Source organism: Bos indicus x Bos taurus, chromosome 17 (assembly GCF_003369695.1).
Source record: "Bos indicus x Bos taurus breed Angus x Brahman F1 hybrid chromosome 17, Bos_hybrid_MaternalHap_v2.0, whole genome shotgun sequence".
Taxonomy (NCBI): domain Eukaryota; kingdom Metazoa; phylum Chordata; class Mammalia; order Artiodactyla; family Bovidae; genus Bos; species Bos indicus x Bos taurus.
Window position 1 is genome coordinate 62,640,285 of NC_040092.1, and position 26,767 is coordinate 62,667,051.

General features: G+C 41.8%; 1 protein-coding gene across 6 annotated transcripts in view; it reads right to left on the reverse strand.

Moving 5' to 3' along the window:
• Positions 1-1,956: 1,956 nt before the first annotated feature.
• Positions 1,957-26,767, reverse strand: part of NR3C2 (nuclear receptor subfamily 3 group C member 2) — a 440,591-nt gene continuing 415,780 nt past the window's right edge. For all 6 annotated transcript variants that reach the window (XM_027513408.1, XM_027513404.1, XM_027513407.1 and 3 more), the window contains one exon: positions 1,957-4,708. In XM_027513408.1, the coding sequence (XP_027369209.1) occupies positions 4,553-4,708 (156 nt within the window). In that variant the 3' untranslated portion in view covers positions 1,957-4,552. The remainder of the gene's footprint in view (positions 4,709-26,767) is intronic.

Consider the following 26,767-nt stretch of genomic DNA (forward strand, 5'->3'; position numbering starts at 1 on the left):
AGAGGAGAAGCAGGTGACAGAGGATGGAATGGTTGAATGGCATCACCAACTCAATGGACATGAGTTTGAGCAAACTTTGGAAAGTAATGAAGGACAGGGAAACCTGGAGTGTTACAGTCCATGGTGTTGCAATGAGTCGGACACGACTTAGCAACTAACAACAGGTTTGGTCTGTGTTGAATGTTAAAATCCTATTTTACTCTTTTCTTATCCAACATTGGGAAGCCGCTGCTTTATTTCCAAGAAAATTGCTGCAACAGCAATTGGATGATTTGAAATTAAGGTGCTGGAGATACTTGTAATCAAGTCATTTTAGTCTGTGGACGTTTGAAGTTTATGAGAAAGTATGTGGAGCTGCCCTGGAGAAGGAAATGGCACCCACTCCAGTATTCTTGCCTGGAAGATCCCGTGGATGGAGGAGCCTGGCGGGCTGCAGTCCATGGGGTCGCAAAGAGTCCAGACACAATTGAGAGACTCACACACATGTGAAGCTGACTTTAAAATAAGGGAACAATGTTTTCTATTTGTTTGAGGGACACTTATAACAAACCCCTAACTATATATGCATCACTATACATAATTTTTGGAGAAGGCGATGGCACCCCACCCCAGTACTCTCGCCTGGAAAATCCCATGGATGGAGGAGCCTGGCGGGCTGCAGTCTGTGGGGTCGCTAACAGTTGGACACGACTGAGCGACTTCACTTTCACTTTTCACTTTCATGATTGGCAAGGAAATGGCAACCCACTCCAGTGTTCTTGCCTGGACAGAGGAGCCTGTTGGGCTGCCGTCTATGGGGTCACACAGAGTCAGACATGACTGACGTGACTTAGCAGCAGCAGCATGCATAATTTTTACTGCTTTGGCATACAGTGGCTGGCTGGCTCGCTCAGCGGCAGAAACTTAGTTCTTAGCTAATGATTCCTAAATGTGCAGGTGGATCCTTTGGGTCTGAAAGCACTTTGATACCTTCCTAGAAATACAGGAAGGTTCCTGGCTCATTGACCCAGGAATAAGCCTGCTCTATGAAGAAAGAGCACGCACTTTAACCAAGGGTGCACATCCACGGGGCCCCATATCTAGCCACGCAGACTCACAGACCATGACGGTTTTTGTTTAAAGTTAGAGGCTGTGAGAAACCCTGTTCCCTCATAGGTCAGAATGCACACATTCTAAGATCTAAAATTACCTTCGTTTTCAATAAATTTTTACAAACAAATCTGCACACAAAGCTTAATTTTTTTTCCTGTGCTGTGTTTCATGGCTAACATTGTGTTTCAGAAATACATCAGTTGTACTAAAGCAAAGTTGTGTTTAACCGTCAGTCTTCTAGTTTGACTGTCACTTAAATGACACGTTAAAAATGTACATGAGTTTCTCTTGTGGGAAATACACGTTTTCTAGTCTTCAGATGAGCTGACAATTCCTGACTACTCTTTTGTAGTCTGTATTGCTGAATGAGGTCCAGAGGGCAGCCTGTAAGGAATGTGAGGAGCATTATGACTGATGGTAATGGAGTCTCTTGACAGCCCAAGCGGATCTGGGGTAAGAGTAAGACTCCACTGTGTGGAGGAGGACCTGGAAACGAGATGGGGCCTCTGGTCTACTCAGGTGAGTCTCAAAGTCTGTAAACAAGCTTGCATGTGGTTGTGAAGATAAATGAGGCCATGTAAGTATCAAATTTAGTGGCTACATCAGCAGTAATTATTGTTATGAAATTGTCATGGGGTATATTTCAGTGAATCAAATATTAGCACTAAGAAACAAAACATTTAACCAGTCCCCCAATAGAGTAATTAATATGCGGATAACACAGGGCTTCCTAACATGGCTAGGGGCTGGGCATGGGGATTCCATCTTGGATGTAGGCAGAGGGGCATACGATCCAGATTTAAAAGGCCACAAAATCCACGTGTTCCTATAGACGTTTAAATGAACTGTTTCCAAAACAACAGGTGATTAAAGTAAAGGATTTATTGTAATCTGCTTACAGTCCTTTGCAAAGACAGACATATGTTTTTGCATAAAGATATAAATTGCTTCATTTTAAACTAATTTAGTGTGGTTTTTTTAATTATATGAAGAAGTTTTGGTGAATTATGAATTGTACCAAACCAAGATTTTAAAGAGCAATATGGTACAAAAGTAAGAGCAGACAGACAATCTGGACTGGGACAGGCATTCAACAGTGGATTTAGAATATGGCTTTGCTGTTTACTCAAGCAAAGTTACCCGGAGACACACAAAGAGTCAGTAACTTTGTTAATACAAAAAGCTGATGCAGACTGTCTCCATCCCAAACCTGGTTACGTCAAAATTCTGATTTCATAAAAAGTCAGTCTGAGTTAAAAGCTGCTCTTATGAAGCCACTTCTTTCCCAGAAACCCCCCAGTCCGCATGCGGTGTATTTACCACCTTCCAAGTGTGCCTTTCATATTGCTGTGCATGTAAGTTGACTGTGTTGAAAGATCTGCCTATAAATTAAATTCCTGAAATTGCAAATTATGTAAGAAAACACTCCTCTGTCTGAGTGCAGCTTTCACAGGTTTCCCCTTGCATAAGGCAGGTGTCTTCTGAGAGACAGGGTAATGTTGCCTGCATGGTGAACCCTGGAGAAAAGGGTCGATCCCAGCGCTGCCATCTCCCGGCCTTGGGGTTCCCCAGCTCGCTCTAGCTTTTAGGTTTTGGAAAAGAATAAGATTTCACCGAGTACCTGAAGATTATCATCACTTTTCCAAGATTAATTTGGCCTCTATTCAAAGTAGTTTATTTAGTGCAATCATATTAAGTTTCCCCAAAGATATATATATATATATATATATATATGTTTGTGATTTGGGGCAAGAGAAAAAGCCATAAATTGCCTCAGTGCCAAACAGATTAGTGAATTAAAAATTTTAGTGCCACTGTCTTGCTTTTATGATCTGTAGTGTTTTTTTTCCCCCCAAAACTGTTTACATATAAAATTTTATTTTTAAATCCTACCTTTTAAAAATCTAAAAACCCTCTAATTATCGTGCGGTCTCCACGCTGTTCTGACTGAACTGTGCCCAGGGGCATCTTCCAAGGGCTTCCTGCCATGACCTACGTGTTCCTGTGACCAGTTCCAGGAGTGCAACACCCCCTTCTGTGACCGGAAGTGAACATTTCACCTTTTGCAGACATAGAGAGTGCATGGAATTTTTCCCCGCCCCCCCCCCCCCCCCGAAAGGAGAAAATGGGATGAAGATGAGCACTCTGAGCCACAGCCTTTCCAGTCTCTCTCCTAACGTGGATTCTGCTTCTCGAGGGGGAAGAGGCAGCTTTCCTAAAGCCACAGCACTCCTGGGACATCCTCTCACAGGGGTGTCGTCGAAGGACGCCTTCACAGAGCTGCAGACACCACGCTGCGCTGTCCCCACTGGAAGGAGGATGGAGCCGAAGCCGGAAAATGCACTCGAGTCCCATGAACACCCCAAGCGGGAGACCAAGGACAAAACGCAAGTACAGAAGTAGTAGAAAGGCTGAGAGACAACCAAAGAGGTTTAAGTGTGGTTATTTACAACAGAGACTGTAAAACGGTAAATTAGATATGAAGCTAAAAAAGGCACAGCTTTCCCTTTCTTAAATACACTGTAAACGGTTCATGGTGCATGCAGAACATTTCACTTTACAAAAAAAAAATTTTTTTTTACCTTGTTGGTTTAGACAAAGATAGTACTTAAATAGTCTCCAGCAAAATAGAATTCTTTCAAAAATACTTTCCCATTCATCCTATTAACCATTAAAGTTTTTTTTTTTTTTTTGTATGTGTCTCATTTACAAAAGTTCCTTATACCTTTAGGTCCTTCACAATTTATACATACAATAATGTACAGCACAGCAAAAGACTGCAAAAATTATCTGTAAAGCCAACACAATAGATACTAGAAATTGAAACCAAGGCATTTTTCTGAACATCTTATCCATTCTAATTAAATAATAAGTGGAGAGGGTGTGGATACCAGTGATGCAGAAAGACGTGGGTGAAGACGCACCCCTGTGGGAGCTGCCAGTCCACTCCACGTGCTCCGTTATTACACAACAGGAATCTGTATATATTTTTTTTGTTTTTTTTTAAATAACAAAAGAATATTAATGCCCCATATTGACTATACGTTTTTATGTGCAAACCAAGGGTGAGCTTGAAAAAGTTCGTTAGTTCTTGAACCCTTTTAACACAAGCGAACGATCCCAGAAATGACATGGCATAGTTAAAACTTCCATCTGTTAAAATATCAAAATCAGACAGTTATTGACTAGATATGGCTTTTCATCCAGAGGAACAGGAACATGTTTCTAAGCGCTGGGGGTTGGAGAAGGAAGAACCTTCCAGACTGTGCAGGTCTCGCCAAAGCCACGTCACCCTGCCTGCCCGCCTCCCAACCCTTGACATGATTTTCAACTTGAGAAACTGCTGAACAAGTGGGAATAAACCATCATGTGTGTCAAAAATAGGATTTTTCTTGGGTCCTTCGTGGGTGTGGAACAACATGGGGAAACTTAAGGCAACGTTCTTGTGAGACGTCTCCCGTCACTTCCTGTGAAAGTAAAGGGTCTTGGCATTCCCGGACTCCACCTTTGGCAGCTGGTCACTGATGATCTCCACCAGCATCGCTGGGAACTCCACTTTCAGTGCCTGGGACTCCCGGAAGGTATAGAAGCAAAATTCCAACAAGTCGCTCACCAGCTGCAACAGACAGACAGAGGGCCGTGAGGGCGAAGCCCGATTCCCACTCTGGCCTGCAGCTGGGGCAACGTTCATAAACCCGACCGTGTCTACGAAGCCGCCTAGCTCACGTGGCGAAGTCATCCATCCCGGGGGAGGAAGGAGGATGTACCTGCTGCGTGGAATATGCCTTTTGTGCAAAACGGATTCCAGTGGCTCAGGGCCAGTAACAGAGCCGAGAGTGGCAGCAGACATCACTGACTCATTTGTAAGTGTGGAGTTGGGTGGGGCAGGTATCAATACACGTGTGTAGCTCTGGACCCTGGCACTGAGCCTTCCCCAGCCCGTAAGGCCTGACCGGCCCTGCCAGTGGAGCTGTGGCTGCTGGGGGGCCAGACTCCTTCCTTCAGGACCCCGGTCCTGAGCTGGGGGCTGAGAAGTCTTTCTTAAGGTGGAATTGACATATAACTTGGTGGGAGTTTAAGGTGTACAAGGGGTAGATTTGACACACTTACAATACTGCAACATGAACACCTCTATTAAGGTACATCGTTACCATTTCTTTTTTATGGTAAGAACTTTTAGATCTCACTTAGCAGCTTTCCAGTGTATAATACGGCATTATTACTATAGCCACCATGCTGTATACCAGATCCCCAGAACTTGTTCCTCTTATAACTGGAAATTTGTACTCTTTTACCAATATCTCATTTTCCCCACCTTTTGGTAACCACCATTCTACTGTTTCTATTCGTTTGCTTTTTTAGGTTCCACATGTGAGGTTGTACAGGAGGAGTTTTCTGTCTGATTTATCTCACTGAGCATAATCCTTCCTGGGCTTCCCTGGTAGCTCAGATGGTAAAGAATCCACCTGCCATGCTGGAGACCGGGGTTTGATCCCTGGGTTGGGAAGATCCCCTGGAGGAGAGCATGGCAACCCACTCCAGTATTCTTGCCTGGAGAATCCCCGTGGAGAGCGGAGTCTGCGGGCTACAGTCCACGGAGTTGCAGAGAGTCAGACACGACTGAGCAACTAAGCACACGGCACAGTCTTCCCTCGGTGCACCCATGTTGTTGCAAAGAGTGGTGTTTCCTTGTTTCTCATGGCTGGATAATGTTCCTGTGTGTGTGTGTAGTATACACTGATGTATTATATATATATATATATGTATATATGTGTGTGTATATATATATATGTACTATTATCTTTATCCATTCATCCATTCTCAGTCACTCTGAGAACATGAAAACATCAAGGAAAACTGTCTTGCCATCTGTCCAGCTATCTTCCCTCCTCTGTGACCCAAGGACTTTGCTATCCTCCTGGAGCTGAACTACTCCCAATTCTGTAAGTTAAGAAAAAGACAAACCCACAAATGCAGTATAGCATTACTGGTTGCTTACTAGGAATATAATTTCAAATCAGAAAGTATATATTCTAATTTTTCTTGAGTTAATTCCAAATCCTATTATGGGAAAAATGACTTTTGGTCATTTCCCACTGTATTAAAGTAGGTAATATTAACACAACATATAAAATAACTGCCATCTTAATAAAGTGGTTTTCACTTTATCAAGTGAAAATCTGTAACTTTCCCTCATCGCAGCACTGTTTATAATAGCCAGGACATGGAAGCAACCTAGATGCCCATCAGCAGATGAATGGATAAGAAAGCTGTGGTACATATACACAATGGAGTATTACTCAGCCATTAAAAAGAATTCATTTGAATCAGTTCTAATGAGGTGGATGAAACTGGAGCCTATTATACAGAGTGAAGTAAGCCAGAAGGAAAAACACCAATACAGTATACTAATGCATATATATGGAATTTAGAAAGATGGTATTAAGAACCCTGTGTACGAGACAGCAAAAGAGACACTGATGTACAGAACAGTCTTATGGACTCTGTGGGAGAGGGAGAGGGTGGGGAGATTTGGGAGAATGGCATTGAAACATGTATAGTATCATGTATGAAACGAGTCACCAGTCCAGGTTCGATGCACGATGCTGGATGCTTGGGGCTGGTGCACTGGGACGACCCAGAGGGAGGGTATGGGGAGGGAGGAGGGAAGAGGGTTCAGGATGGGGAACACAGGTATACCTGTGGCGGATTCATTTCGATATTTGGCAAAACTAATACAATATTGTAAAGTTTAAAAAAAAAAAAAGGCAATCTGCAGGCTTATATTGAGTCAGGTAGTAAATAACTGTGTGGTAAGACCTTCAAAACAAACCAGGAATCTCAGAAAACCCATGGGGAGCAATATCTGATGCTTCTGTTTGTGCCTGAATATGCCCTCAGTCTGCAGACTGGTATCTCCCTAGGCAGGTTCCAAGGACTGAACTCTCTGTACCCACAGAAAGTTGAGGCCTCACAGGCTGTGAGACAGCATGAGGCAGTCTCTGCTCTGGCTTGTTCAGGCACACACGTGCTTGCTTAGTGCATGATAGGCCTCAACTTCCCCATCTATAAAATGGGGGCAAGAAGAGTATCCTGCTGCTATTGGGACATCCCTCCTGGTCCAGTGGTTAAGACCCCCCATGCTTCCAATGCAGGGGGCACGGGGTTTGATTCCTGGTCAGGGGACTGAGAGCCCACATGCCGTGTGGCACAGCCAAAAAAAAAAAAAAAAAAATCTGCTGCATGAGGCTGCAGGAGTGACTGAATCTGTGAACTGCATGGAGTAAACACTGAATGGGTCCCAGTTCACAATCATCCTTTCCCTCTTCCCAAACTCCTTCCACCATCATTTTTCTCTGCAAACTAGGACACAGTTTGCAACACCTGCTCTGGAGCATCTCTGTGTAACTTGGTTCTCAGGCCCCCCCTTCTATAAAACGTGAGATGTGGGAACTTTACGTTTGGCCTTTTCTGGAAAGAGACTCTTGAATGAGATCTGCAATGGCAAGTTGCTTGATTGTTTCAGGTGGTGGGCCAGTGGCTGTGAGAACTAAAAGCCAAGCTGGGTCTTGCTCACCAGACTTGGTGCCACAAAGAAGTCTCACCATGGGCGGCAAGGCATGCCTGTCGGTGGCGCCGGCCGAGGGCACCTGGGACCTAGTTTAGGTTCACCCTGGTCGCCGCCCCTGCTGCTCCTGAGCAGGACAGCAGAGCTCTGCCACACCCGACATGTCTTTGGGGATGGGACGGGCTCACATCCAGAGAGAAAGGCTCCCTGTGGCTCAGAGCGTCTGGGGAGGGCTGAGGTCTTACCCACCTCTCATCTATCCATCCCAGTGAGGGCACCTACCCCAGACCAGGCGCTGGGACCCTCAGTGGACATGACAGAGTCCTGTTCTACTGGGAGGAGATGTCAGTGCAGGAGGTCAGGTATGGATGGTGGCCAGAGTCAAAAGGGGACCTTGGTACGTGGCCCGAGGACGGTGGAGTGGGGTCTCTCAGCGCACTCAGAGCAGCAGGAAGCTTGTGGGCGGCACCTGCTGACTGACAGACTACCATCCCTGATGCGTCAGCTGAGGGCCAGGGCCACTTAGGGGTTTATGCTGCAAATAGGTGCCAGCACTGCTGACTTCTGTATGCGATGAGAGATGAGGAAGCAGAGGCAGCCAGTCCGTGAACCTGAAGTAGCATGCAGGGGAGCACCTGTGAGTCTGTGAATGGGGACAGGCCCCGTCTTTACCAGCCACATGAGCGTCACCTAGGAGATGCGGAGCATGGACCAGATGGGAGGAGAGCACGCCCGGGGCTCGGCAGGCCTTCCTGACAGGCTGGCTGGGGGCAACTGTCCTAGGTGCTACTATGACCCTGCATATTATAACCAGGGGCTGGCATTTCCTGCCCACCTCTGGACCATGGGCAAGTAAAGCAGCTTGATTCCAGTCATGAGCTATACCCAGGGCTTCTGTTCAAGAGATGTCAGCTGCCGAGGGAGGGGTCTCACGTGGGGTAGCCTCTGACCCTGAGAACACCTGAAGGGGGGCCCCATTATCACTAACTACTCTTAGGAAAGGGTTCACTGCTTGCTGTTGGGGTGGCCAAGATGCCCAGAAGCCCCCAGGAGCTACCAGAAGGCGCTAGCTGCCTCACAAGCCTGCCTGACTTACTGCCCTCGGAGGGCTGCAAAGCTCTGAAGACCCCAACCCAGCAGAACCTGGGCCGGTGGTTGCAGTTGGTAGGGTCAGAGAACATCTGAGAATAAAAGCCAGGAGCCCCTGGTCCGGGCTGTAGGACCTGCCTGCCAGACGCCTGCAGACCCGCAGCGCCCTCCCACAGCCAGAGCAGCAGGTGTCCCTGGCCCTTCAGAGATGCTGAGGCGCCTGCTGCTGCAATGCGTACAAGGGAACCATCCCTCCTGGAGAAAAACAAGGCACAGGAAGAGTGAGGCTGCAGATGTCAGGGCATGAGGTGGGGAATAGATCCTCAGAGCTAGGGATTTACATTTTGTTGCATCGGCAGGAATGCTGACCCAACAGAATGTACACCAGTTCCTGAGACAAACTGCTGTATCATGGAGACACATCTATTGGTCATGCTGCACACAAGCGTGAGTCTCCTGGGTGTCAGCACCCATGTGCAGCAGGTGGCTTCTCTGTCTGACCCCAGAGGAGCCAGGAAACACAGGGACAACGAGGTATGTGTGATGCACGTCCCTCACGAGGCACCGTCCTGTCCTCTGCCCCAGGCACAGAGGGCTGGTGGGGGCAGGCAGGCCACAGTCAACAACCTGGAGGGTCGGTAAGTACAGGCTAGAAGGAGAGTCACGAAGCCTAATTATCATAAGCAATAAGAGTCCACACAAACTCTGCCGGCCAGAAGGGAATGGCAGGATTAAAGTACTGAAAGGGAAAAATCTACAACCAAGATTATTGTACCCAGCAAGGATCTCATTCAAAATTGATGGAGAAATAAAAAGGGACTTATATAGTCAAGAGATACGAGAAGAAAAAGATCTACAAAATCAACCCCAAACAATTAAGAAAATGGCAATAGGAACATATATATCAATAATTTAAATGTAAACAGATTAAATGCTCCAACCGAAAGACACAAATTGGCGAATGGATACAAAAACAAGACCCATATATATGCTGTCTACAAGAAACCCACTTCAGACCTAAAGACACATATAGACTGAAAGTGAGAGGATAGAAAAATATATTCCATGCAAATGGGAAGCAAAAGAAATCTGGATTATCAATCCTCATATCAGACAAAATAGACCTTAAAGGAGATTACAAGAGATAAGGAAGGATACTACATAACGATCAAGGGATCAATCTAAGAGGAAAATATAAGAAGTGTAAATATCTATGCACCCAACATAGGAGCACCTCAATATATAAGACAAACACTAGCAGACATAACAGGAGAAACTTAGAGTAACACATTAATAGGAGACTTTAACCCCTCATTTACACCAATGGACAGATCATCTGAACAGAAAATTAATAAGGAAACACAAGTCTTAAGTGATACATTAGATGAGATAGAACTCATTGATATCTTCAGGACATTCCATCCAAATGTAAAAAAATACACCTTCTTCTCAAATGCACATGAAACATTCTCCAGGATAGACCACATCTTGGGTCACAAAACAAGCCTCAGTAAATTTAAGAAAACTGAAATCATATCAAGCATCTTCTCTGACCACAATACTATGAGATTAGATATCAATTACAAGGAAAAAACCCTGTAAATACACAAACACATGGAGATTAAATAATGTTTCTAAATAACCAACAGGTTACTGAAGAAATCAAAAGGTAAATGAAAAATTTCTAGAAACAAATGACAATGAAAACACAACTCAAAACCTATGGGATGCAGCAAAAGCAGTTCTAAGAGGGAAGTTTATAGCAATACAATCCTACCTCAAGAAACAAGAAAAACATTGAACACAACCTAACTTTACACCTAAAACAAACGGGAAAAAAAGAATAAAAATCCCCCAAAATTAGTAGAAGGAAAGAAATAATAAAGATCAGAGCAGAAATAAATGAAAAAGAAATGAAAAAAACAATAGTAAAGATTAATAAAACTAAAAGCTGGTTCTTTCAGAAGATAAACAAAATTGACAAACCTTTAGCCAGACTCAATAAGAAAAAAAGAATCAAATCAACAAAATTAGAAATGAAAAAGGAGAGGTTACAACAGACAATACAGAAATACAAAGGATAATAAGAGACTATTATGAACAACTATATGGCAATAAAATGGATAACCTGCAAGAAACGGACAGATTGTTTGAAAAGTTCAACCTTCCAAGACTGAACCAGGAAGAAATAGAAATTATGAACAACCCAGTTACAAGCATGGAAATTGAAGCTGTGATCAATAATCTCCCAAAAAACAAAAGCCCAGGACCAGATGGCTTCATAGGAGAATTCTATCAAACATTTGCCTATCCTTCTAAAACTTTTTCAAAAAATTGCAGAGGAAGGAACACTTTCAAACTCATTCTACAAGGCCACCATCACCCTGATACTAAAACCAGACAAAAACAACACAAAAAAGAAAACTATAGGCCAATATCAGTGATGAACATAGATGCAAAAATCCTCAACAAAACTTTAGTAAACAGAATTCAGCAACACATCAAAAAGCTCATACACCATGATCAAGTTGGGTTTATTCCAGGGGTGCAAGAATTCTTCAATATATGCAAATCAATCAATGTTATACACAATATTAACAAATTTAAAGATAAAACCCATATGATAACCTCAATATATGCAGAAAAAGCCTTTGACAAAATTAAGCACCCATTTATGATCAAAACTCTTCAAAAAATGGGCATAGAAGGAACCTACCTCAACACAGTAAAGGCCATATATGATAAGCCTACAGCAAACATTATTCTCAATGGTGAAACAGTGAAAACATTCCCCCTAAGATGAGGAAGAAGACAAGGGTGTCCACTTTCACCACTACTAGTCAACACAGTTCTGGAAGCTACAGCAATCAGAGAAGAAAAAGATAAAAGGAATCCAAATCAAAAAAAAAGAAGTAAAGCTCTCACTGTTTGCAGATGACATGATACTGAACATAGAAAACCCCTAGGATAGTGTCAGAAAATGACTAGAGCTAATCAGTGAATTTAGCAAAGTTGCAGGATACAAAATCAATACACAGAAATCACTTGCATTTCTATATACTAAGAATGAAAAATCAGAAAGAAATTAAGGAATCAATCCCATTCATCACTGCAACAAAAAGAATTAAATATCTAGGAATAAACTTACCTAAGGAGACAAAAGAACTGTACACAGAAAGTATAAGACACTAATAAAAGAAATTAAAGACAACAAACAAATGGAGAGATATTCCTTGTTCCTGAGTAGGAAGAATCAATATTGTGAAAATGACTATATTACCAAATGCAATCTACAGATCAAATGCGATCCCTATCAAATTACCAATGGTGTTTTTCACAGAACTAGAACAAAAATTTTCACAATTCATATGGGAACACAAAAGCCCCTGAAGAGCCAAAGCAGTCTTGAGAAAGAATGGAACTGGAGAAATCAACCTTCCTGACTCCAGATGATACTACAAAGCTACAGTCATCAAGACAGTATGGTACTGGCACAAAGACAGAAATACAGACCAATGGAACAAGATAGAAAGCTCAGAAATAAACCCATGCACCTATGGGTCCCTTATTTTTGACAAAGGAGGCAAGAATATACAATGGGGCAAAGACAGCCTCTTCAATAAATGGTGCTGGGAAAACCGGACAGCTACAAGTAAAAGAATGAAATTAGAACACTTCCTAACATCATACACAAAGATAAACTCAAAATGGATTAAAGACCTAAATGTAAGACCAGAAACTTTTAAAACCCTTAGAGGAAAAGATAGACATAGAAAAACTCAATGACATAAATCAAAGCAAGATCCCTCTATGACCCACCTCCTAGAGTAATGGAAATAAAAATAAAAGTAAACAAGTGGGACCTGATTAAACTTAAAAAGTTTTTGCACAGCAAAGGAAACTATAAGCAAGGTGAAAAGACGACCCTTGGAATGGGAAAAAATAATAGCAAATGAAACAACTGACAAAGGATTAATTTTCAAAATATACAAGCAGCTCATGCAACTCAACACCAGAAAAACAAACAGCTCAAACAAAAGTGGAACAAGACCTAAACAGACATTTCTCCAAAGACGACATACTGATGGCTAACAAACACATGAAAAGATGGTCAACATCACTCAATTTTAGAAAAATCAAAACTACAATATCACCTCACACCAGTCAGAATGGCCATCATCAAAAATCTATAAACAATAAATGCTGGAGAGGGTGTGGAGAAAAGGGAATGCTCTTGCATTGTTGGTGGGAATGTAAATTGATACAGCCATTATGGAAGAGTGTATGGAGATTCCTTAAAAAACTAGGAATAAAACCACCATATGACCCAGCAATCCCACTCCAAGGCATATATTCTGAGGAAACCAAAATTGAAACAGACACATGTATCCCATTGTTCACTGCAGCACTATTTACAATAGCTAGAACATGGAAGCAACCTAGATGCCCATCGACAGATGAATGGATAAAGTAGCTGTGGTACATATACACGATGGAATATTACTCAGCCATAAAAAAGGAACAAGTTTGAGTCAGTTCTAATGAGGTGGATGAACCAAGAACCTATTATATAGAATGAAGTGAGTCAGAAAGAGAAAGATAGATATCGTATTCTAACACATACCTACAGAATCTAGAAAAATGGTGCTGAAGAATGTATTTACAGGGCAGCAATGGAGAAACAGAATAAACTTACGGACATGAGGAGAGGGTGAGATGTATGGAAAGAGTAACATGGAAACTTACATTACGATATGTAAAATAGATAGGCAGGGGGAATTTTCTGTATGGCTCAGGAAACTCAAACAGGGGCTCTGTATCAATCTAGAGGGGCAGGATGGGGTAGGAGATGGGAGGAAGGTTCCAAAGGAAGGGGACATATGTATACCTATGGCTGATTCATATTGAGGTTTGAGAGAAAACAACAAAATTCTGTAAAGCAATTATCCTTCAATAAATAAATAAATTTATTTAAAAAAAAGAGTCCATATTATTAGGAATCAAAGAAAGCCCTCTGTGTTGACTTTTCATTGTGTACAAAATGCATCTGGTTGGGAGCACAAAGTTTAGCTGCCTGCTCAGCATGACTGATTGAGAGCCCATGTCAGGGCCACAGCTGTCGGGGGAGGGAGGCACAGAGAAGGCTGGCAAGGTCACAGGGCGACTAGTGGCTCTCTGCTTGCTTGCCTTGGATGCTACCGGGCTTGGTCAGTGCCTTTTCCCCACTCTCTCCAATGAGTCATCATTGCCTGTGGCAGGCTGACAGCTGGGCCCTGTTCCCAGCATGAACTGAGGTCGTCTGTGGGGGGTACACAAGGAGGGTCCAGCCCTGCTGTTCTAAGGTTACACCCAGCGAGCAGTGATGGAGCACCTGAAAGACACAGCTTCTCTGCAGAAGGGTCCCCTGCGTTTTCAACGGCAAATAAATTAGCTGCTGACTCCAGAACTTTCACCTAATTAGGATGGAGCTTTTGCTTGAATTGAGCATTGGGTAGGGTGGGGGCGGGGTGGGTGATTAAGCTTTATTTGGGAAGATCAGAATTCTAGCCAGATATACTGACAGGGGGCAAAAGATACACAGCTTCAGCTCTCAATATTGCAGCAGTAATAGAAACAATCAGCAACCGTTTACCCTCATTGTTCCAGCAAGAGCCTTGTGAGTGCTGGACAACTATGCAAGGAGTCTGGCCTTTGTTCAAAACCCCCCAACCTCCACCCAGAGTAGGCTAGTGTGGGAGATGCCAGGGTGTGCACAGGTGGGGCCTCCACGGCCAGGCAGGACTGTTTCTCTCTGGCCGGTGATGTCTCAGCAAAATGAGATGGTAAAAAAGCCCCCTCCTACCCTGATTCAGTAGCATTTGCTTCTACACCCAGAAGAAAATATAACCTTTAACAAGGTTAGACTCTTTATTTGTGGGTTCCCATGGAAAACCCAGGCCCTGCAGTGAGGCTACCCTACTGAGTGTTCCTGGCAGGGTCTCCTAGAGGCTGAGTGTAGGAGGGTCCTAAAGGGCCTCCTAGATGCAACCAAGAGAAGAAGTACCAGAAAGAGACCATCACAGAGTACTATCAGCATCATGCATCCGCCTTTTTGTCTCCCCTTTGTAGCAAAGAATTAGTCATCCATCTGTGAAAAAAAGCTCCTTGTGGAACTCTGGGATCCTTGGGAGAAGTCTTGCCCACCTGTGTGTCTGGTAGCAGGCAGGTGTATTTTGGCAAGGACTACGAAACCAGTGGAGCAGTGGGCCTGCCTGGAGCCCTCCTGCCATGGTTGAGAAAATACCTGGAGACTGCTGACCTGGCCAGATACCCACCAACAAGGGAGGAACTGCAGAAAACCAGCCTTCCCAAGGGGAGATGCCAGCATACCGCTGGAGCAATAAACACAAGCGAGTTTGTAATTACTGGAGATGGAAAGAAGTTTACTAGTGTTCTTCCAACCCCGGGCAACACTGCATGGGGTCAAATTATCAGGTGGCAGCGACCTGTCCCTCAGGGGAAAAGGTGAGTGAGTGCCTGGCTACCCTGCTGTTGCAGGTCACAGCTGGAGAAACCTGTTTCTTTACAGTAACATCGAGAGAACTGAGGTGGACCTCCATGACCGGAAGGAGGAGGGAGGAGACTGGGAAAGAGACAGGTAGGAATATCAAAGGACATTAAAGGCACACATTCTTTAAAGTCCACTCATGAGCTTCTGTGAATACTACACCTGGAGATCTCCCTAGAGAGTCCACAACTACCCCCAAATCCCCAAGTGCTAAACTCGCAACTCCCCCTGACTCTGTGGCTGGCATCTTGTGCACAGTCCCAAACGTGGTGCAGCAGGAGGAAGCTCCAGTAGACAGGAAGTGTGCTCAGAAAACAGGCCTGGATCTGTGGACAAGGGAGAAACCACAAGCTTCTCTAGCAGCACCACCTTCTGGAAACAAAAGAAGGGTCGAGTAGTCAGCCTGTGGCGCTGTAAGAACAGGACAGAAAAGCTCAAGAATTCTGCCACCACAGGAAGCAAAAGGAGTGGAAAGATGTACCCACACAAAGGCAGACAGATTCCAAGTAAGAGCACCAAAGAACAGAACATCCCATCTGAAGGCAACCAGCAGTAGTTTACGGCAGTATCTGCCATTTCAAGTGCAAAAAAATGCAATGCAGAACTGCAAGAAACATGAAAAATCGAGAAAATGTGTCATCACTAAAAGACAGTAATTCCCTAAAAACTGAGATCAAAAGCATGGGCTTTTGCAATCTAGCTAAATTCAAGAAGAGCTGTTTTGAACAAACTCAGTGAGCTATAAGAGAACTCAGACAATTTAACAAGATTATGAAAAAATACAGGTTAAAAGTGAGTAATTTACCAAAGAAACACAAATCATAAAAAAGAACCAAGCAGAAATTCTGGAGCTGAGGAGCTCATGGAATGAAAAAAAAAAAAAAAAAATGCTATAGAGAGCATCAGCAGTTGAGCAGAATTAAGGAAGAAATAACAAGTGAGTCAGAAGATTTCAAATACCCATGTAAAAGGAAAACAAAGGAAAAAGAATGAAAAACACTGAAGAAAGCCTATGGAATTGGGATTCCATCAAAAAACCTAACGTTAGAAAAATCGGGGGGTTCCAGAAGGAGGAGAGAAGGATATGGGGCAGAAAATTTCTTTAAGGAAATAGCTGAGAACTTCCCAAACCTGGAGAGAAAAATGGACGTCCAAGTTCACAAGGTTACTCTAAGACACATTATAATGAAACTGTCAAACATCCAAAATAATCAATTCTACAAATAGCCATGGGGGTGGTGGGGTGGGGCAGGAGTAGACTGTAACCCGCAAAGGAACTTCCATTAGGCTCTCAGAAGATTTGTCAATAGAAAGCCTACAGGTCAGGAGAGAGTGGAATCACATACTCAAACTGTTGAGAGAAAAGAATTACCAGCCAAGACCTACCCAGCAAAATTATCTTTCAAATGTGTAGGAGAAAAAGACTTTCCAAGACAGACAAAAACTGAGAGAGTTCACCACCACGAGACCCACCCTGCAAGAAATGCTGAAAGGAGTACTTTAAGCTGAAATGAACAGATGCTAATCAGTGACATGGAAATACATGACTATACAACACGCTGGTAAAAGGTTAATATACAGTCAAATTTAGAAAATCTCAATTCTGTAATAGGATGGAATGTCAACCATTTTACTATAAAGGTCAAAGGAAAAGAATATTAAAAGTAATCATTATAGTGACTACAATGTGCTAAAGACACAATATAAGAAGAGGTAGATAATGACATAAAAGTATACAAGTGGAGTTAGGTTGCTATGAACTTAAAATGAACTGTTTTATCTATGTGATGTCTTATGTAAGCCTCATGGTAACCACAAACCAAAAAACCTACAGCAGATGCACAAGAGATAAAAGGGAAACAGCATACCAAAATGGAAAATTACCAATTTACAAAGATAGGCAGAAGCAGAGTAAAAGAAACCATGGAAATACAAAGCAACCGGAAAACAATGAACAGGACGGCATTACTAAGTCCTTACATTACCAACAACAACTCTAAGTATAAATGGACTGAATTTACCATCAAAAGACACAGTGGCTAGATGGGTAAAAAACTTAGACCCAGCTATATGCCTCCTACAAGAGACTTCCTTCAGCTTTAAGGCAGCACTCACACAGCCTCAGAGTGAAAGGAAGGAAAGAGATGTTCCACACAAGCAGGATCCAAATGAAAGCGAGAGCAACTATTCTCATTATAGACAAAATAGATTTTAAGTCAAAAATGGTAACAAGAATCAAAGAAGGTCAATATATAATGGTAATGTGGTAAATTCATCAAGAAAACATAACCACTGTGTATGTATATACTTACATATGCAATATCAGAGCACCTAAATATATAAATATATTTAGCAAATATTAATATATCTGAGGGGGGACATATACAACAATCCAATAACAGTAAAGGACTTAAACATCCTACTTTCAGCAATGAAGAGATCATCCAAACTGAAAATCCGTAAGAAAACACTGGACTTGAACCATACACTAATCCACACAGACCTAAGAGAACATTCCCTCCAACACAAGTAGGATATACATTCATCTCTGGGGGACATGGGACATTCTCCAGTATTGACCATATGATAGTCACAAAACAAGTCTGGGCAAATTTAAGAAGAGTGAAATCATACAAAAGTATCATTTCTGACCATATAAACTAGAAATCAGTACAAGGAAAGTCAGAAGATCTACAAATCTGTAGAAATTAAACAACACATTCCTAACAACCAATGTGTTAAAGAAGAAATTAAAAGGGAAATTAAAATATATCTTGAAACAAAGGAAAATGCAAACAGTATACCAAGACCTATGGGATGCTGCAAGAGTAGTTCTGGGAAGACTTTATGGTGATAAATGCATAAGTGATAAATGCATATATTAAGAGGAGAGATTTCAAATCAGTAGCCTAACTTTACACTTCAAGAAAACAGGGGAAGAAAAACAAAGTTCAGCAGAATGAAAGAAATGACAAAGATCACAATGGAAATAAATGAAATAGAGCTCAGAAAAACAGTAAGAAAAAAAACCCTAATGAAACTAAGAGCTAGTATTTTGAAACAATAAACTGACAAAACTTTAGCTAGAGTCAAAAAAAAAAAAAAAAAAAAGGCTCAAAACCTGAAAGAGGAGACATGACAACTGATACTCCAAAAATACAATGGATTATAAGAGACCACTGTGAAAAATAATATGCTAATGAATGGGATAACTTGAAAGAGATGGACACATTCCTAGAAATACACAATCTAAATTAATCAAAATCTCCAAATACAGACAACTCTGAACCAGATGGTTTCAATGGCAAATTCTACCAAACATTTAAAGATTAATGCCAATCTTCCTCAAACTCTTCCTAAAAACTGAAGAAGAGGGAATACTTCCAAATTCCTTTTGCCAGGCCAGCATTACTAACACAAAAGCCAAAGATACTACAAGAAAACAAAACTATGCACCTATATCCCTGATGAACATAGATGCAAAAATTCTCAGCAGAATATTAACAAATAGAATTCAACGTACAGTAAAAGGAGTATCACAACATATTGGGATTTATCTCTGGGATTAAAGACAGTTCAACATACACAAATCAATAAATGTGGTCCATCCATCCTAAGTCACTTCAGTCAAGTTTGAGTCTTTGTGAACCTATGGACTGTAGCCCACCAGGCTGCTCTGTCCATGGGATTCTCCAGGCAAGAATATTTGAGTGGCTCCCCATTTCCCTCTCCAGGGATCTTCCAAACCTGGGAATCGAACCCTCATCTCTTAAGTCTCCTGCACTGGCAGGTTCTTTGCTGCTAGTGCCACCTGGGAAGCCCCTAAATGTAGGACACTACATTAACAGAATTAAAACTTATATAATCATCTCAATAAATGCAGAAAAAGCATCTCATAAAATACAACATCCCTCTGTTAGGTAGTTAGAATAGGAAAAAGGAGTCCAGAATGGTAGTGACTAAAAGACAAAGAAGGGAAAAGCCCATGAAAACAGAACTAGGGAAGGTCCGAGGACCGGAGTGAGGACCTCAGGTAAAACAAACAGCCCTCCTGGCTGGCCCAATTTACATAGCGCAGACCGAGGGGGAGGAGAAAAAAACATATACAAAGAGGAGCCAAAATTGAGCTGGGGGCTTCTCTTCCCTTCGTGGCTTTTGGGTTGGCACGCCCTCACACCTCGAGGATGTATTTTCCTTTGCTTTCTAAATAAAACTGAGCTATAACACAGAGCTGTAACACTGGTCTGTCCAAGAAATTACACAGGGCTGTAATACTGGTCTGTCCGTCACTTCAAATTTTTGTTGCAACAAGAACTGAGGAAATTATGAACACCCCTGACACCTTCATGAAGAATCTCTCAGCAAACTGGGTATTAAGGGAGCATACCTGAACAAAATAAAGGCCACATACGACAAACTCAGAGCTACTGTTATACTCAATGGAGAAAGACTGAAAGTTTTTCTTCTATTATCAGGAGCAAGGCAAGAGTGCCCACTCTCACCCCTCTTAATCAGTATAGTACTAGAAATCCTATCCAGAACAACAGTTGCTGATGTTCAGTTGCTAAGTCATGTGTGACTCTTTGTGGCCCCCGGACTGCAGCGTTCCAGGCTCCCCTGTCCTTCACTATCTCCTGATTGCTCAAATTCATGTCCATTGACACCAAAAGCGTAAGTAACAAAAGCAAAGTTCAACAAGTACAACTGCATCAAGCCATCAAGCTTCTGCAGAGCAAAAGAAACAATCAAAAAATGAAAAGGGAGACGATAGGCTAGGAGACAATATCTTCAAATCATATAGAAGATAAGGGGTTAATATCCAAAATATATTAAAAACTCATAACTCAATAAGAAGCAATTTAATTGAACAATGGGTAGAGGAACTGAATATACTTTTTTTTTTTTTTCTAAAGAAGACATCCAAATGGCCAAAGATACATGAAAAAGATGCTCCACCTCACTAATCAGGGAAATGTAAATCAAAACCACAATGAGATACCAACTCCACTGATACCAGATAACGACACCTGTTAGAATTGCTGTCACAGAGAAGAGAAGAGATATGTATTAGTGAGGATGTGAAGAAAATGGGACCCTGCACACTGTTGTTGGTGGGAATGCAAAATGGTTCAGCCACTACGGAAAACAGTACAGGGGTTCCTCAAAACATTAGAACTACCCTACAATCCAGCAACCCCACTCCTGGTTATGTAGCTGAAGAGAAGGAAAATTGGGTATCAAAGAGAGATATCTACTCTTGTGCAGCATTATTCAAAATAGCCAAGATAAAAACCTAAGAGTCAACAGATGACTGGAGGAAGAAGATGTGATACACACACACACACATAAGAGATATTTTTCAGCCATGAGAAAGAAGGAAATGTGCAACAACTCTGATGGCTGCAAGGGCATTATGTTAAGTGAGATGAGCCAGGGAGAGACAAATACTGTATGACCTCATTTAAACGTGGAATCTAAAAAAGCCAAACTCTTAAAAACTGAGATTAGAAGACTGGTTACCAGGGGGATGAGGGACTTCGACAAACAGATGTTGTTTAAGGGTACAAACTTGCAGCCAGTAGGTAAGTCCTAGAGATCTGATGCACACCATAGTGATTACAGACAAGAATACTGTTTCATAAAGTTGCTACTCAGTTTAAACTCACTATAAAGTTTCTAGTCACTCCACGGTGTCTGACTCTTTGCAACCCCATGGACGGCATGGATTGATTAGATCTTAACTGTTCCTACCACAAAAAAGAAATGATAATTATGTGACATGATAGAGGGGTTAGCTAATACTGCTATGGTGGTAATCATTTCACAATATATAAATGTATAAAAGCAGTATGCTGGCATCTTAAACTTATACAATATTACATGTCAGTTATATCTCAATAAAAAGTACTCGAATCCAGTAACACATAAAAAAGATCACAGACCATGAGCAAGTGGAATTCTTGCTAAGTTCACAAGAATGTCACCATAAGCAAATCAATCAATGTGATACACCACATCAACAGATGACAAAACCACACGTTCATCTCAAAAGGTGCAGAAAAAGCATTTGAAAAAATTCAAGGATGCATTTAGGATAAAAACTCTCACCTAAGTGGGTTTAGAGGGAACATATACTCAAGACAATAAAATCTATTTATGACAAATCCACAGCCAGTATAATACTCAGTGGTATTGAAGGGAAAAGGCTTCATGCTAAAATCTGGAACAAGTCAAGGACGCCCACTATCATCTCTTCTATTCAACACAGTACTAGAAGTCCTAGCCACAGCAATCAGATAAGAAAAAGAAATAAAATGTATCCAAATTGGAAGGAAAGAGGTAAAATTGTCATATGAAGATGATATGATATAGAGAAAACCCTTAGGTGCTTCCCAGATTCCAACAAAAACTAGAGCTGATAAAGAAAATCAGCAAGGTGGTAGGATATATGATTAACATACAGAAACTTCTTTACACCAACAATAAAATATCATAAAGGGAATGTAAAAATAAAAACAATAACTTTTAAAATCAAACCACCCAAAATAAATACTTAGAATAAACCTGACCAAGGAAGTGAACGACTTATATGCTGAGAACCATAAAACTGATACAGGAAACTGAAGATGATTCAAAGAAATGGAAAGATATGCGATGCTCTTGGTTTGGAAGAATTAATATTGTTAAAATGAACATATTACCCAAAGCACTCTACAGATTTAATGTGATCCCTGACAAATTACCTATGACATTGTTCACAGAACTAGAATAATCTTAAAATTCATATGGAATCATAAAAGATCTAGAATTGCCAAAGGAATCCTGAAGAAAAAAAAAACAAAGTAAAGAGACATAACTCTCCCAGACTTCAAGCAATACGACAAGGCTACAGTAATCAAAAAAACGTTGTATTGGCACAAAAACAAACATATGGATCGATGGTACAGAAGACAGAGTCCAGAAATAAACACACACCTTTGATCAATTAATCTTCAACGAAGAGAAAAATAGACAATGGGAAAAAGGCTGTTCACCAAGTGGATCTGGAAAAGTTGGACTGTTGGATATAAACCAATGAAGTTAGAACACACCCTCCCACCATACACACACAAAAAAACTCTAAATGGCTTAAGGGCTTAAACATAAGATGTGACACCATAAAACTCCTAAAAGACATCATTGGCAAAACGTTTTCTGAAATAAATCATACCACAGGTCAGTCTCCCAAGGCAACAGAAATAAAAACAAACAAGTGGGATCTAATAAAACTTACACGATTTGCACAGCAAGTGAAACCATAAACAAAATGAAAAGACAACATACAGGATGGGAGAAAATATTTGCACATAATGCAACTGATGAAGACTTTCATTTCCAAAACATACAAACAGCTCATACAACTAAACAACAAAAAACTTAACAACCTGATAAAAAAAAATGGGCGGAAGACCTAAATAAACATTTCCCAAAGAAGTACAGACAGCCATTAGGCATAAGGAAAGCTGTTCAACATCTCTAATTATCAGAGAAATGCAAATCCAGACTACAGTGAGGGTAGTCAGTACCTCCTCACACTGGTGAGAATGGTGATCACTAAAAAGTCTACAAATAACCAATGCTGGAGAGTGGGTGGAGAAAAGGGAACCCTCCTACACTACTAGTGGGAATGTAAGTTGGTGCAGCCACTGTTGAAAACAGTATGGAGGTTCCTCAAAAAATTAAAAACAGAATTACTGTATGATTCAGCAATCCCACTCCTGGGCATATATTCAGAGAAAACTAGAATTCAAAAAGATAAATACACGCCTATGTTCTAGCAGCACTATTCACAATAGCCAAGACATGGAAACAGCCTAAGTGTTCAACAGAGGAATGGATCAGGAAGATGTGGTGCATATACACAAGGCAGTATCAGTCACAAAAAGGACAAAATAATGTCATCTGCAGCAATGTGGACGCAACTAGAGATTATCAGATGAGATTAACCCAGAGAGAAAGACAAATACCATATGATCACTTACATGTGGAATCTGAAATATGACACGAACAAAAACAGACACAGAGAACAAGACTGATGGTCTCTAAGGGGGGGGTTGGAATGGAGTTGGAAGTTGGGGTTAGCAGATGTAAACTTGTGTGTGTGTGTGTGTGTGTGTGTGTATAAACAACAAGGTCCTACTCTGTAGCACAGAGAATTCTACTTGATATTCTAAGATAAACCATAATGGGAAAGAATAAAAAAGAATGTGTGTATGTGTATATATATGTGTGTGTGTGTATATATATATATATAGCTGAATCATTGTGCTGTATAGCAGTAATAAACACATACTGTAAATCAACTATATTAAAAAAAAAAAAAAGATATGGTCAGAAAAATATCTAGAAAGGCTATTTTTTAAACACTCACCAAAAGGCATTTCCTGGCCAGTTTAGAAGTGAATATACTGAGCATATCAACTAAATTCTCAGCCTACAGGAGGCATCTGGGGAACTTAGCAGGACGTTCCGGGGTTCTGAGTTACCACTGGCAGGAAAGCTGCCATCTGCAAGAGGGGTATCTGGATTCCCTATTGTAAAAACTTGCCCTCCTCTGCCAAGGGCCAGCCTGTATGGACACAGGCATCTGGGTTCACGTGTGTCCCAGAAGCAGGAGATAAGCCTCTATGAGGCTGCTTGCTCATGTGGTGAGCTCTGCCTGCAAATTCTAGACAAGCGGACCCCCTGTGAGGGTGACTTCAGGCCAAATGGGCACCTCTGGCTCTGCTTCCAGAGGCCCAGCTGCCTGATGAGGGAGAGAGGCAGGGTCGTCCCGCATGGCCTCAGAGGGCCGGCTCCCGAGTCTAGGATGGTACGGGCTCGAGCAGCTGGGCCACACCAGGTGCCCAGGAACGGGCTGGCTGCGGGGGTCAGAAGCAGGTCATGAAAAGCCAAGGGCATTTCTGAGCACTCTCCGCTGCCCCCATCCCATTAGTATCTGACTGTTATCTGAGGCTACATCTGAATTCACTTCTCATCACCGTTTTTATAATAAATTCAACACCAGGCATCCATCTCTGGTCAGTGATGAATATTCAATCTTCAAAATACGTTATTTGGATGCTGTGCTAAAGCAAGATGGGTTCAATTTCCTTCTGATTTTTTTTGTCCTTAAATTTATTTAATTTCCACCCTGTTTAACTTTCCTTGTATTACTAGCCTCGTTCTAGATCGCAGCTCCGCCTTCTTGTGAATAAGGTCTATTGTACGTGTGAAAACCACAAAGAAAAATGACACAATGGAAAAGCAGAAAGTAGAGCTTAAAGATAAAGGGGTAATTAGAACATTGCTGAACAAAGGAAATCTAATGAAAGGGTTGTGTGTGAAATGCATTGGCATGTTACTGTATATAGAAGTATGAACTTCTGCTACTTTTGTTTTCAATATTTCCCAGATCCCTCTTGGAAATACACGCTCCATGGAGCAGTGTAAAAATCTAAACCAATTCATAAGTTACCAACTTTAATATCTGGTTACATCAAGATGAAGCAGTTAAATCCTTATTTCAGTCTCTGAAAGCAAAGGATCACTGAGTAACAAGAGGCAGACACCACTGGCTAAGGACCAAAGGCCTCTTCTAATCCAAATAGGGACTTGCCAGTAGACACCAAGGTGGCTGAATTTATCCCTTTTATTCTATGAGGCCACTGAATGAATCGGTAATTATGGCCTCCAGGGTAAACCTGACCTAATAATGGTGTCTGTAAGAATTTTTCATTTGTTTTTTATACTTTTAAATAGTTGAAAAAAAAACCTAAAGAATATTTGTGACATGTGAAATTCATATGAGAAAGTTTACTGGAACCCAGCCATGCTCCTTCATTTAGATCAAGATGGCAAAGGCCATGGGACCCACAAAGCCTGTGGCATTTATTACCTGGTCCTTTATGGAAAAAAGTCTGCCGGCTCTAGACTGGAAGGAGCACCAGGGATTCAGTAATGGCTCTGGGAGAACAGGCTTTGGTTGTTAGTCAAATAAATCCAGTATAAAATGTTTCCTGATTTCAGAAACATTAAATGTGGGAGGAAAAGTCTGTGAATCAAGTGATATGGTTCTGGCTGGATCTGGTGTTCCAAGTATTATACAGATTCTCTAAGCCTTTAAGAAATGCTTTAGGAAGAATCCTTGTCCATAAAGGGGATAAACTAGGGAACTGAAGACATGGCCCAGCTTAAAGGATCCAGAATTTTTCATATAAGTGGAGAGCTCTCATCATTCATGTCATGTGGGTTACACACATTTACAGTTGATTCTAATTGTTCTCAGTAGTTATATCCTATAAAGTCACTGCCAGGAGTGAATCAGTGACTACAGACCCTTTGCTCCCAGGGATATAGAGGATCAGGTTCCCATGAGCTACTGGTCACAACATTAAACTATCAATACATAATCTTGTTTTATTAAGTCTCTGTGTGTGCATTCAGTTGTATCTGACCCTTTGAGACCCCCATGGACTGTAGCCCAGCAAGCTCCTCTGTCCATGGGATTTCCCAGGCAAGAATACTGAAGTGGGTTGCCGTTTCCTTCTCCAGGGGATCTTCCCGACCCAGGGATCGAACTTTCGTCTCTTGCATCTCCTGCATTGGCAGGTGGATTCTTCACCACTGGGCCATCTGGGAAGCCATATAACTGTTTAAAGACAACTGATTCCATGTATATTGCTGATTCCTTCACATTAAACTCATGGTCAAGAGCATTATTATAACTCACACCTGAACAAAGCTTGGTGAACACACTTATCATCTCCATAAGGCATACTGCAGACTCCTTGTACGGAACTGCACAAGACGGTGTGTGAGCAGTACATCTGGGGGCAACTGCAGACAGCAAGATCACCAACCAAAATGCAAAAAAACAGTGGCATTGAACAGTCCACCCAAAGGACACTCACTCACTGTACCAAGAGTGAGATAAGAAGGCAGCTTATTATTTGGCCTTGTTGGGTGCATGCTCCTTGGGGGTGACCTGAAGTTCCCACTGCTCTGTGCATGTCTGTGAATGACTGTGAAAAGTGCCCTGAGAATTACCGATTTGAGGGGTAAAAATACATTTTAATTAGCAGGAAAATTCGTAAATACAGAATCTGCAAGTAAGGATGACCGGCTGTGTGTGTGAAACACTATACACTTTCTAGTCCCACGAACCATGACCTTCATAAATAAAAGTGATCCAGTGGCATCCTCCCAGTTTTTAAAATGATCTCAGGTTTTCTGTTTGTTTTACTTTTTGACCACGCCCCTCGGCATGTGGGATCTTCATTCCCTGACCACGGGTTGAACCTGCACTCCCTGTGTTAGAAGGTAAAGTCTTAACCACTGGACCACCAGTGAAAGTCACTCAATTATGTCCGACTCTTTGCGACCCCATGAATACTGGAGTGGGCAGTCATTCCCTTCTCCAGGGGATCGTCCCAACCCAGGGATCTGTGAGA